This window comes from Syngnathoides biaculeatus, chromosome 6, assembly GCF_019802595.1.
Source record: "Syngnathoides biaculeatus isolate LvHL_M chromosome 6, ASM1980259v1, whole genome shotgun sequence".
Taxonomy (NCBI): Eukaryota; Metazoa; Chordata; class Actinopteri; order Syngnathiformes; family Syngnathidae; genus Syngnathoides; species Syngnathoides biaculeatus.
This window is the reverse complement of record NC_084645.1, coordinates 29,569,533-29,588,072: the sequence shown is the minus strand read 5'-3', so window position 1 is coordinate 29,588,072 and position 18,540 is coordinate 29,569,533. Positions and strand designations below refer to the sequence as shown.

Genomic DNA, 18,540 nt, shown 5'->3' with positions numbered 1-18,540 from the left:
TCTTACTATTGTTATTGTAGTTTATTTTCTCGAAAAAAAAAGTAATTTTTTTGTCCCCTTAAATGTATTTTTTTTAACATTTTCAAGTGTAATATTAAAACCTATATTTGTTTTTTTTTTTTACCACCATATTCAGGGGCTAAGCAAGGGTTAAGTATTTGTAAGGTTAGCCACACGGCTAGCATGCTAATATTGGGGTCGCTAACAAACTCGACATATTCGTATTTCCTCCTAGTTGGTTTGTTCACGCGAGAACCACTCGCTGCACGTTTTGAGTCATTCGTGAATTAACAAAGATTGGCAACAATTTAAAAAAAACATTTTGACATGACAGTAAATAGTCATCATTTCGTGTAAACAATTTTAGTTCATAAATGTTCATAGCTGTCGCTGTTATTTGAACTCTGTTGTGAAGCAGTCTCTGAGATTTTATGAAAGTGTGCTGTCTTACTACATGTTGTAAATGAGTTTTCCGGAGTATATTAAATATGATTTTATGTTTATTGCCACTTAAAGTTTCAGGAGTTGCTCCACAATATGGGAAGGGGGGGCACAATTTACCTGTCCCACCCACTTTCCCTTGGGTGTCACATGGCATGTCTTTTCCGCTCATGAGCTTTTCATCAGACTGGGAGACGATGCGTCCAAAAGACCAAAAATATGAAATATGTTCAAAAAGTTCCTTTTGCGCCACTTCTGCTTTATACGAATGATGTATCCATTCATTTGTGCGTTTTTGTTTTTTTTTCCAGATCGCCAGACAACAGCAGCAGCTCTTGCAGCAACAACACAAGATAAACATTCTCCAGCAGCAGATTCAGGTCAGCGGTGGCACTTTGAAGCGGTTACGTTTCATTTTGAAAAGGTTATTTTGCCGTTAAAATGATCAAGTTGGTTCACATTGACGTTTGCCCTTGTTAATGCAATCTTTGTATGTGTATGATATATATATCAAATGCAATATTTGCAGGTACACACGCGTACGTGACGGCTGCCCCCTCCGCCTCCTCTCATTAATGCCTTGCCCTCTGCCCTCCTTTCAAAGGCGTCCATTGTCCTTTGCATCGGTTGCCGCGTTGTTGGGCGACGGTAATAACACGGCTCGTCCAGACCTTGTCTTTTATCCTTGGTACTGGGAGGTCCGCCTCTTTCACCGCACACGCGCGGGTTGTGCGGTGACCCTGTAATTGCGACGTCATGGGTGGGTCACTCACCCTCGCATTGATAAACCCGGCAGCGATCGATGCCCCCCAGTCGTCCTCCCACTCACCCTTGCTCTTCTTTTTATTGCTGCGCTCTCTTTCCTCACTTCCTAACGTCAAACATTTTATCCGGCAACGGTAGACAATCTCCGCGCTCTATTTCAATACATTTTTTGCCCCTCTTAACGGACAAATGTGTTTTGCGTGAGAAAGATTTGATTTTCTTTCATTTCCCTTTTATTCCTCTTATATAATAGCAGATAATAATTTTTGTTGAAAGGGCATTTGTGAGAGAAAACCGGCTTGAGCTGGCCTTCTGCTCCGATAGATAGATAGATAGATAGATAGATAGATAGATAGATAGATAGATAGATAGATAGATAGATAGATAGATAGATAGATAGATAGATAGATAGATAGATAGATAGATAGATAGATAGATAGATAGATAGATAGATAGATAGATAGATAGATAGAGTGCCACTGTAATTGTAAAAGTGTGATTTGAAATGTCCCTGGAGGCAACACATGACTTTATTTATTGCTGGATGGATAATATTAACATTTAGGGACACTGATAGAAATGTATAATTCCACACTGCAGGGCCAAATATGTTAATTTTGTGACAATAAATCGTGTTTGATGTGTAAGTGGAAGCAGACGGGCAGGCCCCAGCAAGCGGGTCCCTGGGCCTGGACCGGGGCCACGATGACGGCGCTCTCGGCGTTTCGCCAACACGTGCCACATTGTCCTCATTCCCCGCACACTTTGCGGCACGTTGAAGCGGTTGCGGCCTGGTGTGAAACACGCGCTCCAGCTGAAATCTCCATCATAATACGCCGCTCGCCTTTTCGGAGCATTTCGTTCCAACCTGCTCCGGTGGCCGCGCCTCACAGCATGGACAGGATCCGAGTTGTTGGCCCCCCCGCCGCGCGGCTGCCCTAATGAAGTCGGATGCCGGCCTTTTTGAGGTTCGAGGGGGCGTGGCCAAGAGAAGTTTAAAAACACAAGAGCTCGTTAACTCCATCACACCTAAAGGAGCAGGCACGGGAGATCCAAAGCCGGAGGGTCCGTGCGGGGGCGGGTAGCCCTGGAGATGACAGCGGGTTGCGATTGTCCGACGAGGCCGCTGCTTTGATGAAATAAACAGACAGAACGGAGGCCTGGCGCAAATTGAGCAGCTTTTGTTCACAGCTGGAGCTCCTTTCTCCGCCGGCGACATCTCACAGTGTCCATTTATACGAGGGCACTCATTCCAGCTACCCCTCCATCTATCTACTGGAGATGTCTGGCTCATTAATTAAGTCGTGTGTTGCCTTCAGGAACCTAGTTTTATGTACACTGGTTAAAAAAAAAAAAAAAAAAAAGCTTTTCCTTGCTGCCAAAATGAGAATTGTATTTTGGAACAAAAAGCAGATTTTGCCCGAGTACACTATATGTTGTCACAAAAATGAAAGCACTATATTTCATCACAAAAATTCTACATCTGCCATTTAGAACGTCACAGTTTGACAAACAACGTCGTGTTACCGTTAAAATGATTGATCTTTGCCTAATCAAGTTTGCTGGGAAAGCCTCCAGCGCTCCTGCAACTCCTGTGAGGATAACCGGCTTGGAAAATAAATGGATTTTGACACTGGGGTTACCATAATTTTGGCACTATAAGCCGCACCTGATTATAAGCCTCACCCAGTACATTTTCAAAGGAAAAATACATAAGCCGCCCCTTTCTATAAGCCGCGTGTGCCCACATTAAAACATGAGATATTTACAAAGAAAGACGGCACACAGAAAGAGTTTTAAGTTTTAATAATATACCTGAGCTCTTCTTTCCAAACAGTGCCTGTGACGCAGCAGTAACATAGCAGCAATACAGTGGTGCCTCGGTTCTCGAACACAATCCGTTCCAGAAGGCCAGTTGAAAACCAAAACGTTCTAAAACCGAAGCGTGTTTTCCCATTACATTGAATGGAAAATGAAATAATGCGTTCCAACCCTAAAAAATATTTTCAAGCGTTTTTTTTTTTTTTTTAGCTTTTCCTGATAATGAACTGCATGTAGAAATACATTTATAGTTTAAATACTTTATGTAATTAAATCATTTAAGAAATATATTTATTTATTACTTAAAATGTTTGCTTTAGCCTAATAGAGTATGCTAAGCTGGGAGTGCATTGCCGTATCTGTAGCAACTCGGCCTCCAGCTTTGTAAACCTTTTTTTTTAATTAACAAAAGTGCAGAATAACATAAAACAAGTATTAATGGTTGGAGGGGAGGGCAGACAAATTGTTTTTTATTTCTCGCCCCTTTTTCACAAAGAAAGAATCAAATGTAAACCGTTTCTGTCGTCATTTGAGCACGTTCCTGAAGTGGCTCATGACAACGTCACTGGAATTTTGCAGTGGTCTGCAACATTCTGTGTTTTTAGGGTGATGGAGTTTGACAAAATTATGCATGTCGTTCCATTTAGCGCAGAAAGAAAGAAGCAACTTTTCGTCTTCCTCCAAGATCTGTGGCCTCTGCTTGGGTAACACGGTTGCTCCTTTCGCAACATCACGTGCTTCGAGGGCATCCTCATGTTTCAGAATAGGGTTAGGGTTAGGGTGCTGATCGTCGATTTCGCCATGCCATACTTCTTCGATAACTCAGAAACATGCACACCAGATTCGTATTCGGCTATCAAATCCTTCTTGAAATCGACAGTTTTACGCACCACTTTCCTTTTTTCAGCACCAGCAGTTCCACTTGCCTTCTTTGGAGCCATGATGGGAGGTTAATATTGCTCAATTGGAAGAAAAAAACTCACTATCAGGACACGTCCGCAGAGGAGTGTGTGGTTCAACTGGTTGTGTCGTTATTGTTAAGGATAATAACAAATCGTAATGGGTCAGCTGGTCGGTGCGTTCGAATACCGGTTTTCGTTCGAAAACCAAAGCAAAAAAAAATCTTGAAATTTTTGTTCGAAAACCGATTTGTACAAAAACAGAGACATTCGAAAACCGAGGTACCTCTGTACGGTAATAACAGCACTAACAGGGCTGGGTGAAAAAAAAACATACCGGTAAAAGTCACTGAAATGCGGCAGCAACACAGTTCAGGCTACCCGCTTTTATTACCTCGGAAAGCTTTTTTTTTTTTTTTGTTGGTCTTTTTACATCGCTCCAGTTCTTCCTGCTACCGTTTCCAGCATCTCACCATCGATTCATTTATGTCGAGTTGCAGCAGCTCTGTTTCCTTCTTTATCGGCCAGCGTGATTGATTTGAAAGTTGCGTCATATGCATTTCTCCTTGCATTTTCCATGATTAGGGTCTGTTCATGCTAATTTTAAAGTTACATTAAACTTGTGTCTTCCTCGACACATATATTCCTCTCACTCTTACCTTAAAAATTGCACAAATTAGCCGTATCATTGCATAAGCCGCAGGGTTGAAAGCGTGTGACAAAAGTTGCGGCTTATATTTCGGAAAACTACGGTAATTGAGCGGCCAAATGTATGTGCAAATATTTGCCGTTTTTCCGAAAATAATCCAAATTGACTGTAGTTTTGCTGATTAAACTGATATATTCTTACTTTCTTATGTAACAATTAATGCTGATACCCATTGTTATTCAAATCCTACAAGTTGCTGCTAAAAAAAAAAAAGCGTTTTTGCTTCAACGTGCTAGCCTCCCCATGTTCAGAACTCTATATTTATGCATGAAAAGTGCAAGGAAAATTTTTATAAGGCCACTTTTGCCACTTGGACACTCTGTTCAGACCTACCCTGGTTCCACTTATCAAATCCAGACGTCCGCTCGGCCGAAACTCAGCAGAGACTACCGCGCGCTACTGTTTGAGCTCCTTTGAGACAGCCTTTGTGTGCAATTTGATGGCAAACGAAGCGATATTATAGAAAACAATTACTTTTTAATTGCTTGTATACAGGCAGTATTGTTGAGTCTCTAGACCCGTCAAGTGTGCCGTTTCACAACAAAAGTCATTTTTTTGTGGACTGCCTAATCACCCAAATTGGTATTGTAATTTTTCATGTATATTGTGTTCCCGAGTGTCATACTTACCCCCCCAAAATTGATCCAAAAATCAAGAAAACCTTTGTATAATGTGCACCATTGATTTGCTGCCACCCACGCTTCAAAATGTGAAGTATTATGCATATTTTATTAAGGATTTTCAAGGAAATATACTGCTCCGTGTGCACGTGCTAATGTAAATTTAGATTTTTTTTTTTTAATTTGTAGCCTATAGTCTTAGGCCTCGTATGCTAAAAGATTTTTCCACTTTTAAAAGATTCATTCAAGGGCGAAAATCTCAACACAGCAGACCACACAAAGAAAGATTCTATTGCATCTCGAAGTCACGTATGACCACACGTTAAACCCCCAACCCCCCACCCCAACAAAAAACACACTTGTGTGTGCGCGTGTGTGTGATGCAGAGTTCAAAGTGACCTGAACTTCCTGTCATGTGGTTTTAAATGGTGTGGAGTGCCAGCAGGGGGGACGTCCACGGGTTAAAGAAATACTTCCGAAGGCGTCCTTTTCTTATAGATATGGTTACATACACACACACACTCACAGCGACTCATTTTCTATTGAAACATACTTGAAAGTCCTAACATAGACAATAAGTCTTCCTATAGATGAAGGTAAGCAAAGTATAAAGCGTTTTTTTTTTCCCCAGTCTCACCAGTTGTTGATGATGTCCTTGTGTCAAGTGTTAACACACTTCTGAGCAACCTTCGTTGTGCTTCTAACCTTCTAACCCTTTTAAAAAATGAAACCAGATTTTATTGGCAGAGTCTTTGCACAATCCTAGATTTTTTCCCGCCACACAAAAATTGCATTTTTGGGGACCAAAGTACAATACATACATGAATAAATTCACCCAGCAAACAACAAAGGAAGTATGTGTTTTCTCCTCAAAACAAATCAGTTGACCAGGAAAGTGTCAGTTTCTCGATGGAAATACAATATTAAGCCATCCAAATGGTGACAAAAAGGGTTTGGAGCTCGTGCACGTGACGTCACCATTTTTACGGCGCCATATTGGTGGTCAAAAAGAGCTGCTCGACAGTGGGGGAGACACTGAACCGGAGCAGAATATTCACAATGCCCGAGACTTGTTGTGCTGTTGGTTGTGACAACAGACGAGACAGATATTCAAAGAGGTCATTCTATAGAATACCGGCTGAAAATACCAAAAAAGGTCGATGGAATTCGGCAATTAAACGTGATGGATGGTGCCCAACCAAATACTGTGTAGCGATCACTTCATTTCAGGTAGGAATTATTCTTCTCAATCTCAAATTACCAAGAAGTATTTAAAATGCCAAGTTGGCTCATTTGAGAACAATGCGTTTAAAAGAAAAAAATACGACAGGGAGTCATCTCCAACGTACACGGAAGTGTGTTGCGGTCACACGTTAAACTTCCGTAAACCTCTCTCCGACAGACGTTTATTTATTTATTTTTTTTAAATATGCATTGTTCTCAAATGAGTCCAATGCGTATTTAAAAAAAAGAAAATAAACAGTCTGTCGCAGAGACGTTTATGTAGGTTAACGTGTGTAAATATTTATTGGTATCAGACAAAACTCTCGGCGTCGTGCTAAAATACTTATTTTCGCGTCGTCTCCAACCGACTTAGCATTGAAGGATGCTTTGTTTGACCGCCAATACGGCCAGTTACGTGACTTCGGTGCACGAGCTCTATATTTGGGGATAAAAATGTTAGTTTTTGCCACACAAACAATATTTGTTCTGTAAATGTGGATAGATAAAATTATATTTTGCCATATGCAGCCGTTCAAGTTAAAGTGTTTTGTTTAAATGTTCCATTACAAATGCTAATTTTTTTCCATTAAACCTCAATCTCAATCCACCAAAAGTCCATACAAGAAAACATTACCAGTGAGCTCTCGTGCCACAGATAAACGGTTATCTTCAAAATCATACATTTTTGCCATGAAAATGCCACATTTACACCACAGAGGTATTACATTTTCCCATTAAAATACAGTACAGGCTAGTTAACCATGTAAATTCTGTTCTTTTTTTACATTACCCTTTGCTCAATAAAAGCACGAAAATTAAAAAAAAAAAAAAATCATCTTTTGCCACTAAAACACTCCCAAAACTCGAGAGCATCTATTTGCTTGAAAAGGCTAAATTATAAAATTTCCTCAGTTTAGCCACATACAGCTAGTGAGTAATAATAGTCATAGTTTATACGTCCCAAAAGCTTTGTCTAAACACACATGCGTGCATAATAGTCCTTACACGCGTACACGCAGGACGTGTGTTTGTGTGTGTTTGTGTGTTGTTAGCAGGCCGTGTTGTTGGCTGACAGGCGTGTGTCTTTGTTAAGGCCGTCCCCGTAATGGCTCTCATATGTGGCGCGTTTCCCTTCAGGACCCACAAAGCCGCTCGGCCCCCCCAACCGCAGTGCGCGGTCCCGAGCTAACGGGGCTAATTAATGAGTGCAAAGCCACACCACTCCTCCTCCTCCTTCTCCTCTTCTTCTCCTCCTCCTGTTCTTCATTTATAGCGCATGTGCAAGCGCTTTCTTCTGCTTCCATCTTTAAGTTCTTGTTTATGTATTGTTGTATTATTATGGTCAGCCCGCGCTTCATATTTTGAGTTATTTGCATCGCTATAGAAACTTATAAACATCATTTTTGGGTTACTGTTTGCACCGACTCCAAATTAAAATGGTTCCTCCCACGAGCACCATTCCTTAAAACAGAAGTGAAAAAAAAAGAAAGAAAAAGGCATGATGCAATTGATTAGCCAGCCAAGATTTATTTTATTTATGAGAGCAATTTAACACCACAACACACGCGTGTGATGACTTGGTGGAGTTTTGTATTTTTAAGTCATCAAACTTGGCCGCTACGTTACGCCCGCGCACGATGACGAGAACTGAAAATGTTTTGCAATTTAGTGTCGTCCATCTGTCTAGTGCCCCCTCCCCCACAAATGTCATCTCAAAAAATGGGGCACGCCAAAAAAAAGTTTGGGAACCACTGGTCTAGTGTATTGCGTTCGAATTTGATCTCACATAAGAGATTTTTGTTTTTGAAAGACTCCTGGAAATGGACAAAATGACTTTCAACCTTAAAATCGCATCATTCAAGTCAAGTGACAGATTTTGTGAGTTTTTCCAGACATGGCTTTCTTGAGTTTTTTTTTTTTTTTGGTCTACTCACCCATCCATCGATTTTCTTAGACGCTTATCCTCACAAGGGGGGGTGCTGCAGTCTATCCCAGCTGTCAACAGGCAGGAGGCGGGGTACACACTGAACTGGTTGCCAGCCAATCGCAGGGCACAGAATGACATACAGCCAAACTCACAATCACACCTTGGGGCAATTTAGAGTCTCCAATGAATACATGTTTTTGGGATGTGGGAGAAAACCGGAGTGCCCGGAGAAAACCCACGCAGGCACGGGGAGAACATGCAAAATGAACAAATTGGATTGAACCTGGGTCCTCAGAACTGTGAGGCCAACACTTTCCAGCTGTGCCCACCATGCTGCCGGGTCTACTCATTGTAGATCAAATTTTGCACAATTTTTTCCACAACTGAAACTGAAGTTTCCAGTTATGCTGGAACAACGGCATGCCAAAACCTCAAATGTTTTACAATTCATCATCCTGCACCTGTCTAGTATGTGTGGTTCAAATTTGGTAGCAATTGGACAAGTTCTTGAGGACAAGTCTGTTATTTAAGGGCATCTGCAAAAGGTAAAAAAAAATGTGCCTAAAATTAACATTTAATGCCTTGATTGTGCATAGAAATTCTGTAAAATAAATGCTAGGAATAGGGGGCACGGTGAGTCTGGTGGTAGAGCGTTGGCCTCACAGTTCTGAGATCCTGGGTTCAATCCCGGACCCGCCTGTGTGGAGTTTGCATGTTCTCCCCATGCCTGCGTGGGTTTCCTCCGGGCACTCAGGTTTCCTCCCACATCTCAAAAACATGAAACATTAATTGGACACTCTAAATTGGCCCAAGGTGTGATTCTGAGTGCGACCGTTATCTGTCTCGATGTGCCCTGCGATTGGCTGGCAACCAGTTTGGGGTGTACCCCACCTCCTGCCCGTTGACAGCTGGGATAGGCTCCAGCACTCCCTGTGACCCTTATGAGGATAAGCAGCTAAGAAAATGGATGGTTGGAAATCTTAGGAACAAAATCCGTGACAGGGCAGCCTTGGCTGAGTCCAACCCACACTGGAAATGAATTTGACTCAATTCTGGCAATGTGAGCCATATACTGACACCAGTAGTACGGGGACCAAACAGCTTAGATGAGAGGCTCTGGTGCACCATCCTCCGGGACCACCCCCCTCACACAGTTGAACACCTTCTCCAAGTTCACAAAGCACATGTAGACTGGTTGGGCGAACTCCCATACACCCTTGAAGACCCTGCTGAGGGTGTAGAGCTGATCCACCATTCGATTAAAAAAAAACAAAAAAAAAAAACAATGCACGTCCTGAATCTGAGATTCAACTTCTCGACAGATCTTCCTTTTCTGAACCTCCTTGCCAAGGAGGCTGAAGAGTACTATCTCTCCTCTGGTACTCATTCTTAAAGAGGGTACTAAGACCACGATGTCCCAATCCCACAGGTAGTGAGCCCATGGGAAGGGGGACCCACATTTTCCTTTGTCCAGCCACCAGGTGCTCACCATCGAGGCCCACCTTCAGGTCCCCGGGTCCGTCTGGAGAAGAGAAATTTAGGTCCATGTTTTTTCATGATCAAAAGGGGTCATTTGAGCTGTGTTTTGTCTGGCTCCCCTCACTTGAGACCCCTCCACACTCACCTAGACCCTGTTTTCCCTGGTTAACTAACCGCCAGACAACTTTGCTCCCAGGTAGGATCATTGAGACACACAAACCGCTCCAACACGATAAAGTGAGGACTCTAAGAAAAACAAACCTGTCACAAAAAGTCTTCCACAAACCCCATGAAGAGGTTTGGATCCTAGTTCATCCCTATAAGTGACTACCACATTGCCAGGCAGTTTTGGGATCGTCATCCACTTGATTAATCCTTCTCACTTAAACTTGATAAAAAAAAAAACCCTGTCCAATCTCAAACATTTTTTTAAACCATCGTTTTCTATTCAGATCTGGGTAGTCACTCGCTTTCTGCCACCCGTAAGTACCCTGGCATGAAACATGACTCAGGGTCCAAGTTGCCTGACTCGTTTCCATGGAGATGCCACTGTCCTCGTTCTCCCCACTCATAAGACGACTATTTATAGCTTGTCGGCAGATACACACAAGTGCCTTGTGCCAATAGGTGTGTGTGTGTAGTGAGGAAGGGGCCCCCTGTGTTTTCTTAGGGGCCAAACAGGGCCAAGACCCCCACCACCTCGTGGGTAAAAGGAGATCTTTGTGTGTTTGTGCTCTTAGTCCGTCCCAACATTCCCAGAGGTGCTCGATGAATGGAACCTTTTTTTTTTTTCACCTCTCATTCTACAGGCCCGTACACTCATTCTGTTGCCGATTGACATTGACATAAAATCAGCTTGGTTGAACTTGTTTATGTATTTGCATTGATTTTGAATTAAGTATGTATATTGCTCCTATTGTACTATCTTCAAAGTTTGTATTCGAGTTTGATTTACAGTTCGGCAGGTGTCTTCATCATCACTGATAGACTTTGGAGACGCCATTTTAAAAATAGATAGATTGATAGATAGATAGATAGATAGATAGATAGATAGATAGATAGATAGATAGATAGATAGATAGATAGATAGATAGATAGATAGATAGATGGATGGATGGATGGATGGATGGATGGATGGATGGATGGATGGATGGATGGATAGATAGAGAGAGAGAGAGAGAGAGAGAGAGAGAGAGGAGAGAGAGAGAGAGAGAGATAGATAGAGAGAGAGAGAGAGAGAGAGAGAGAGAAAGCGATAGATAGATAGATAGATAGATAGATAGATAGATAGATAGATAGATAGATAGATAGATAGATAGATAGATAGATAGATAGATAGATAGATAGATAGATAGATAGATAGATAGATAGATCACATGTAGGAGTTGGAGGAGTGGTGTCAAACATATGGTCAGGAGGTCAAAAGTGGCCCACCTGAGGTACAGAAAGTATGAATTGGAGAGTGAAAAAAAGACATTTAAAATAAGAGAGGACTAAATATAATAATGATGGAAGGTTTATGCGCACACATAGATGAAAAATTAAAGCAAAATTTTCTCAAGAAATTCATTGCTTTTTTATTGTTTCAGTATGTGTTAATAAGCGGTTTTTATTCGAACTGGCCTAATCCTTCCTTGTTTAGTACCCCACTTTGACAATAAATTTGAAATGAGTATTTTTTTACTTAATTTATAAAGTATAGGTTTGGATTAGCGTTAGATATTTTATTGCCTATGATTTATTTCTATAGATTGTGTTTGGTCATTCTGTTGTTCTATTTATTTTCTATTCATCATTTAAAATTGATTTAATTAAATAAATAAACCCATGTCCCTGTCCATTTTCCAAGGCGCTTATCCTCACTAGGGTCAACGGATTTATCGTGACACATACACATACACACACATACACGCACTCTGGGTAAAGCACGAATTCCTGCAGGTGCGATTTTATTAACGTTCTTTTCTTTCAGCGGTGAACTTTGCTTCACTTGTCCCCCGACCACCCCCACCCCCGCCCCCATCCCCATCTCCCTTTTGACATGAAAGGCCCCTGTGGGCAAAAGACATATTTGCTCATCCATTTTGTACAGTGTCAGACTTATCTTTGACTTCATCTTTATTCTTTTGATTTGTTCCTCAGTTATTCTTGACTGGAGAGGCTCAGTGGCCAATTCATTAGGCACACCTGACCTAACCAGCGCAAACATTCAGCCTCGATGTTCCTTTCAGCGGGCAAACTGTTGACAATCGACAGTACAAGAATTACAAAAGAAGAAAATCAACACGGTCATTTTGTAAAGCCACATTATTGTCTTAAAGGCAGAAAAGGTGATACAATTGGATTTGACTGGATTGTGCTGGTCTACCTAATACAATGTCCTTGGGGTGTAGAGATATGGATTAAAAATGAAAACAACATAGAAATAAATACCATCAATAATTAAATAAGATGAGAATGGGTGGGTGGGATGCGGTGGCTCAGCTGGTAAAGCGTTGGCTTCACAGTTCTGAGGTCCCACGTTCAATCCCGGTCCCGTCTGTGTGGAGTTTGAAGTGGAGTTTTGTCTCCGGGAACTTCGGTTTCCTCCCACATCCCAAAAACCTGTAACATTAATTGGACACTCTAAATTGTCCCTAGGTGTGATTGTGAGTGTGGCTGTTTGTCTCCCTGCGCTCTGCAATTGGCTGGCGACCAGGTCAGGGTGTACCCAGCCTCCTGCCTGTTGACAGCTGGGATAGGCTCCAGCACTCCCCGCAACCCTCGTGAGGATAACCGGCTAAGAAAATGGGTGGATGGATGAGATGGGATGTGGCGGCATGGTGGATCAGCTGTAAAGCGTTGGTCTCACTGTTCTGAGGTCGAGGGTTCAATTCCGGCCCCGTCTGTGTGGAGTTCGCATGTTCTGCCTGTGCCTGTGTAGGTTCTCTCCGGGCACTCCGGTTTCCTCCCACATCCCAAAATCATGCGTTATTTGGACACCAAATTGTCCCTAGGTGTGATTGTGAGTCTGACTGTTGTCTGTCTCCGTGTCAACAAGTTCAGCGTAAACCCCGCCTCTTCCTCGTTGATAGCTGCACTCCCCTGACCCTTGTGAGGATAAGTGGCACAGAAAATAGATGGATGTTTGAGAAGATTGGCTTTTCTTGAATTCCTAATTTAACCGAAGCTGCGGCTCAGCCTCAGCCGGACTCTGTCTCCAGCGGCCCCAACGTAGATTAAGTTTGAGAGCCCCCCCTTTAGGGTGATACAGTGGACCACCACATACTTGCAGATTCACTCATCCACAGATTTTTTTATTCCATTTTATTTTTCCCAAATGCTGATTGCCAGTTTATCCACACTGATTCACAAATTTTTTAGGTTTAAAAAAATGTCAATATTTTACTTTTTGTATTTTTTGCATTTTATGGATGATGTACGGACTCAAGTTATCCCTCTCTTTCTTTTACATGCTGGTGTCCCTCACCCACCTCTCAGGTCCAAGGTCACATGCCTCCCCTCATGATCCCCGTGTTCCCTCACGACCAGCGATCTTTGGCGGCCGCGGCGGCCGCCGCACAGCAGGGCTTTCTCTTCCAGCCGGGCATGTCCTACAAGCCAGGTTTGAGCGGCGCGGAACAATGCGAGGATGAATGTGGAGGAAATAAATGTTTTCTGGATAAACAATCTGCCTCTCTAACAAAGACGGCTCTTATCAGCGGCACCTCCCACGCTGTCTCACACACACACACACACACACACACACACACACACCACACACACACACACACACACACACACACACACACACACGCACGCGCACACTGGGAACTCGGTCCACGTTAATGAGGTGTGTCAGGTGAGGAATGTTCTGGAAACAAGCAGAGAGATTTACAAGGCGCTCAACAATACATTGGACACAGCCCGGCGTGGAATGTCGTGTCTCTCTCTCTCTCTCTTTTTTTTTTTTTTTTTTTACAGTGTGATGAAAGCTGCACAAAACATCTGCAACGTAGAACATGTCACAAATACACACACACACTTGCACAAGAACGATTCCTGGGTAAGGGACTAACGTGTTGCAAAAAAACTTGTAAAAAAATAATAATGACAACACAGTGTTTGCCACTAAATGCCTTAATAGTGCAGTGATTTTATCATCATTTGCACCGATTCAAGACGCGCAGTGCTGAATGTAAACAAAGCAGCCCTAGAAAGTCTCAATGAGACACATTTGGCTCCAGAAAGCCTTGATACTCGTACCGAGCATAGATTCATGACACCCTGTGCTGGATGCAACCCCAGAACATAATCAGGCATCCTCTGTGTTTCACAGCAGTGACAGTGTTCTTTCACTGCACATAGTCTGCTCACAAGGCAAAATTGTTCATATTTTTCTGAAAAGTCTATTATGAATCTGGGCTGATTTTCTAGCTTATGTGTTGCAAATACAGATATTACACACAAGAACATGATGCATGTTTTACACACACACCTACACACGCACGCCCACACACAAATCAGATGAAAAACAAAAACTAAAAACAATTAAACATGTGTTGCAACACACACAAAAGTATGCACACACACTTACGTGCACTATTCACGTACATGCCTGGCTCGATAACACAGACAAAATGGTGGTTTACGTTAATCACGCATGTAAAAAATAAAAATTTCAATGCGATAACGTGTTTCTGGTTTTACTCAGACTCCCAAAGGCACAGGCAAAAAGTATACAGAAACATTCTTTCGCTCTTCCTTGCTTTCCTCCAGGTGTTCCTCCACTTGGAAAGATTTCCTCCGAACATGAGTACACTTGTCCTGAGAGAGGCAAACATGATTATTAGATTTTTTTTTCTCTTTCTTTTTTTGTGGTGGGTGGGGGGTGGTAAGGGGCGGTTGGCTAAAAAAGCCATTATTGACTGTAACAAAGGCTCGGACATGGAAAACCTTTTAGAGTCCAACCTCGAGAGAATGGAGTGGAACCGTGGAGTGTGCGGGGCTGACCGGGATATGAATATAAACATAAAGCCGGTGCGTCCTCTCTACAGGTGACAACTACCCCATGCAGTTCATTCCTTCGACAATGACGGCGGCCGCGGCGGCCGGGCTCAGTCCGCTCCAGCTGCAGGTGATGGATGCACCACGCAGTCGCACGAAATGTAGTACACAGTGCCTTAACTCATGTATCAGACCACAAAAAAAGAAGAAACCATGCAGTGTCACAATAGGCCCTGAATACTGACTCTTTTTGATGTTTGACCATTTTCTTTTATTTCTACCTCAAACATTGAGGGGGGAGAAAAAACATTTTTCAATATGAATAACCCTTTTTCAGAACTGTGTACTGCAGGTATTATTGATACTAGTTAGAAGTATTAAAACCCCCAAAACGTAACATATTTGCCATGATAATGATAAAAATTATTACTAGCATCCTTTTAAATCTGACTTAGTTGCTACAAAATAAGAAGGACCCCCCCCCACACACACACAAAAAAGGGACTTTGTTAATTCGAATGACAACAAGGCTTTCATCATTCATAATAATACAAAATTTAAGGTCTCAAAAATGTAAATTAGTTGCCACAAAGCTGATTAAATTGCTGGAATAATGGTAAGAATTAAAGTGCCCCAAAAAGGTAACTTTCTTGCCAGAATAATAATACAAATGAAAACTCGTCAAACTGCAAATTAGTCGCCAGAATAATAAGAATAACCGAAGCCCCTCCAAAGATGACTACGTTTCTGGAATGGCAATGACGAATAGAGCGCTCCAAAAGTTGACGCAATGATTGGAATAACATAAAGCCGCCATCCATTAGGCAACTTATTTGCAAGAATAATAAAACGATGAGACAAATTACTTACCGGAATAATAATAAGAACTCAATCTGGGGACAGCAGCCGGCTGTATAAATGACATAGTTTTACTTCGGAGCATTTTACTTCAACTAAAATTGGTATTTTAAGGAATTTGATGGGTTTTTGTTCTGAATTTTGTTTTGTTTGGGTTGTTTACATCCTCATTGTAAGAGAGGATGCGCAAAGAAAAGAAAAGCAACCTCAGAAGATGACATTCCCAGACTGGACGAAGGCTCGAAAGAAAATTTCAAAATCAAAATTTAAGCCGCCGTTTCCAAGTCAAAAACGTGTTTCGGTCCAAATAAAGAAACATTGGCCCGCTAAACAAAACTCCTAGATGAAGAGATGTGATACATATATCCCCCAAACAGCGAGGAAAAAAGAGCTTTGACTTGCTATCCATTCCTTGACACAATAACAGTCCAGCTTCTACCTGCTGAATAAAACCACTCAGCCGAGAAAGGTCAAGGCTAATCGGCTTCATGTCGAGGAAAGAAAGACGGGGAAAGAAGTGTTTACCGTGCCACGGATGTCTCCGCCATTGTTCGTGTTTCTCTCGGAGGTCTGCGTGGCTGAATGGCCACTGAATGGAGGATGCTGGCAAGAGAAGAAGAATGTCAGAAGAGAAGATGAGTGCCATCGTCCAATTACTTTTTGTGTAGCACCGAGTCGTATGGACGCCCCAGGTGTTTTGGGAGGGTTGTGCCTGGAGGCCCCGAAATTGTGTTCGACACCTTTTTTCCAGCATACGGTTTTTGCAAAATTAGACTTACATGCTGGAAAAAACAATAATAATAATAAGAGGAAGATAGAAGGAGAAGAAGAGGAGGAGGAGGAGGAGGAGGAGGAGGAGAAGGAGGAAGAGGAGAAGAAGAAGAAGAAAAAGAAGAACGAGGAGTAGGAAGTGGAGAAGGAGAAGAACAAGAAAGAGGAGGAGGAAGAAGAAGAATTAGAAGAAGAAGAAAGAGGAGAAGGAAGAGGAGAAGGAAGAAGAAGAAAAAGAAGGACGAGAAAGAGGAGAAAAAGAAGGAGAAAGAGAAGGAGAAGAAGAACGAGGTGGAAGAGGAAGAAGAGGAGAAGGAGAAGTAGAAGAAGGAGGAGGAGAAGAAAGAGGAGGAGGAGTAAGAAGAAGAAGAAGGAGGAAGAGGAGAAGAAGTTGAAGAAGAGGAGGAGGAGGAGGAGAAGGAAGAGGAGAAGGAAGAGGAGGAGAAAGAAGGAGAAGAAGAGGAGAAGAAGAAGGAGAAGAAGAAGAAAGAGGAGAAGGAAGAGGAGGAGAAAGAAGGAGAAGAAGAAGAAGGAGGTGGAAGAGGAAGAAGAAGAGGAGATGGAGAAGAAGTAGAAGAAGGAGAAGAAAGAGGAGGAGGAGAACAAAGAGGAAGAGGAGGAGGAAGAGGAGAAGAAGAAGAAGAAAAGAAGAAGGAAGAGGAGGAGAAAGAAGGAGAAGAAGGAGGAAGAAGGAGGAAGAGGAGAAGAAGTAGAAGAAGAAGGAGGAGGAGAAGAAGAGGAGGAGGAGTAAGAAGAAGAAGAAGAACAAGAACACGAATTGAAGCCCCCACAAGTGGAATATAAATTTGAACCAAATGGAGAGTTAGTTGCCAGAATAAAAAGAAATAAGACCCCAGAAAGCAAATGAGGAACTGGAATTATCATAAGAATTGCAGCAGCAAACGCCCCACACAAAAAAAAAACGAGAATTTTGATTTTGTTACTGGAATAATAATCCAAACAATCAATTCTGATAAGAATTCATACCCTTCCAAAAACTACTTACTGTAGTACCCCCCCGCCCCGATAATATTAAGAATTAAATCCACCCTTGAAAAGGTGATTAAGGCGCTCGCCGCGTCTCAAAACATTTTCTTTTGTGCGTGCGCCAGCAGGCCGGAGGAGCCGCGACTGACACGCGAGCGAGCGCTCTTTTATCCTCCGCCCATCGCACAAAAGCCTCTTGTTGCGATGAATCACGGCAGGAGGAATTCCATCCCTCCCGAAAGCGCAACACCTGGCCCAGCAATTCATCACGCGTTTTACCGCCGCCTGACACCTGTGTTTCCACAATAGCACTTAGCGCTAATGGTTTTCGTGGCGTATATTTGCAAAAGACACAAAATGTTTGGAATTCTGATATTTACAAAAAAAAAAAAAAAAATGCACACACTTAGTTGGTTCTCATCGATTGACATCACATTGTGCCGGTGTCTCGAAGCTCTCATCAGCCGCGATTGACACGGCGCAGTCAAAGCGTCAGCCGAGTGAAGACGCGGAGAAGGAAACGTGAATGAGAGAGGAAGCCTTTCATCACAGGCGCAGAAGGAGTTTGTTAACCAGCGAGCAATTATGACAGCAATGTTTGTGAGGTGGCGAGGCTGGCAGCGCGTGTTTGGACATTGTTGTCAAAACCCTGAGCGTGCCAAGGGCAATTATGAAGATTGTTATAATACCTTTCAGATTGGTGTGCAAAAAAACAAAAAAAAAATGCTGCAGAGTGCCATGCACCTACGAGGGGCAAGGTAAAGTATTGATTATGGCCTGTATTTATGCAATGGATTTTTTAAATCATTTTTTGCAATGTAATTTCCTGCTTTTTGCCTACAAATGCTGATATAAATGAAAAAAATATTGGAGGGGTGGGACTACCTTTTGGAATAATTATTAGAATATTTAAAAATTATTGACAGTATAAAAAATATAAATAAATAATATGTTGTAATACAAACGTTTTTTATTTTTATCATATTTTAAAAAAATTTTCCACACCCGACAAAAATGTGAAAAAACAGCAGATCAGACCAATATACTGTTCAG

At 42.2% G+C, this 18,540-nt stretch overlaps 1 protein-coding gene across 3 annotated transcripts in view; it reads left to right on the top strand.

The window, feature by feature from the left end:
• Window positions 1–18,540, top strand: part of LOC133502203 (transcription factor SOX-6-like) — a 116,976-nt gene that overhangs the window by 67,388 nt on the left and 31,048 nt on the right. For 2 of the 3 annotated variants that reach the window (XM_061822736.1, XM_061822735.1), the window contains exons 7-9: window positions 753–821; window positions 13,366–13,489; window positions 14,922–15,001. In XM_061822736.1, the coding sequence (XP_061678720.1) occupies window positions 753–821; window positions 13,366–13,489; window positions 14,922–15,001 (273 nt within the window). Of the gene's footprint in view, window positions 1–752; window positions 866–13,365; window positions 13,490–14,921; window positions 15,002–18,540 lie in introns of all 3 variants that reach the window. The other variant, XM_061822738.1, reaches the window with a different exon arrangement.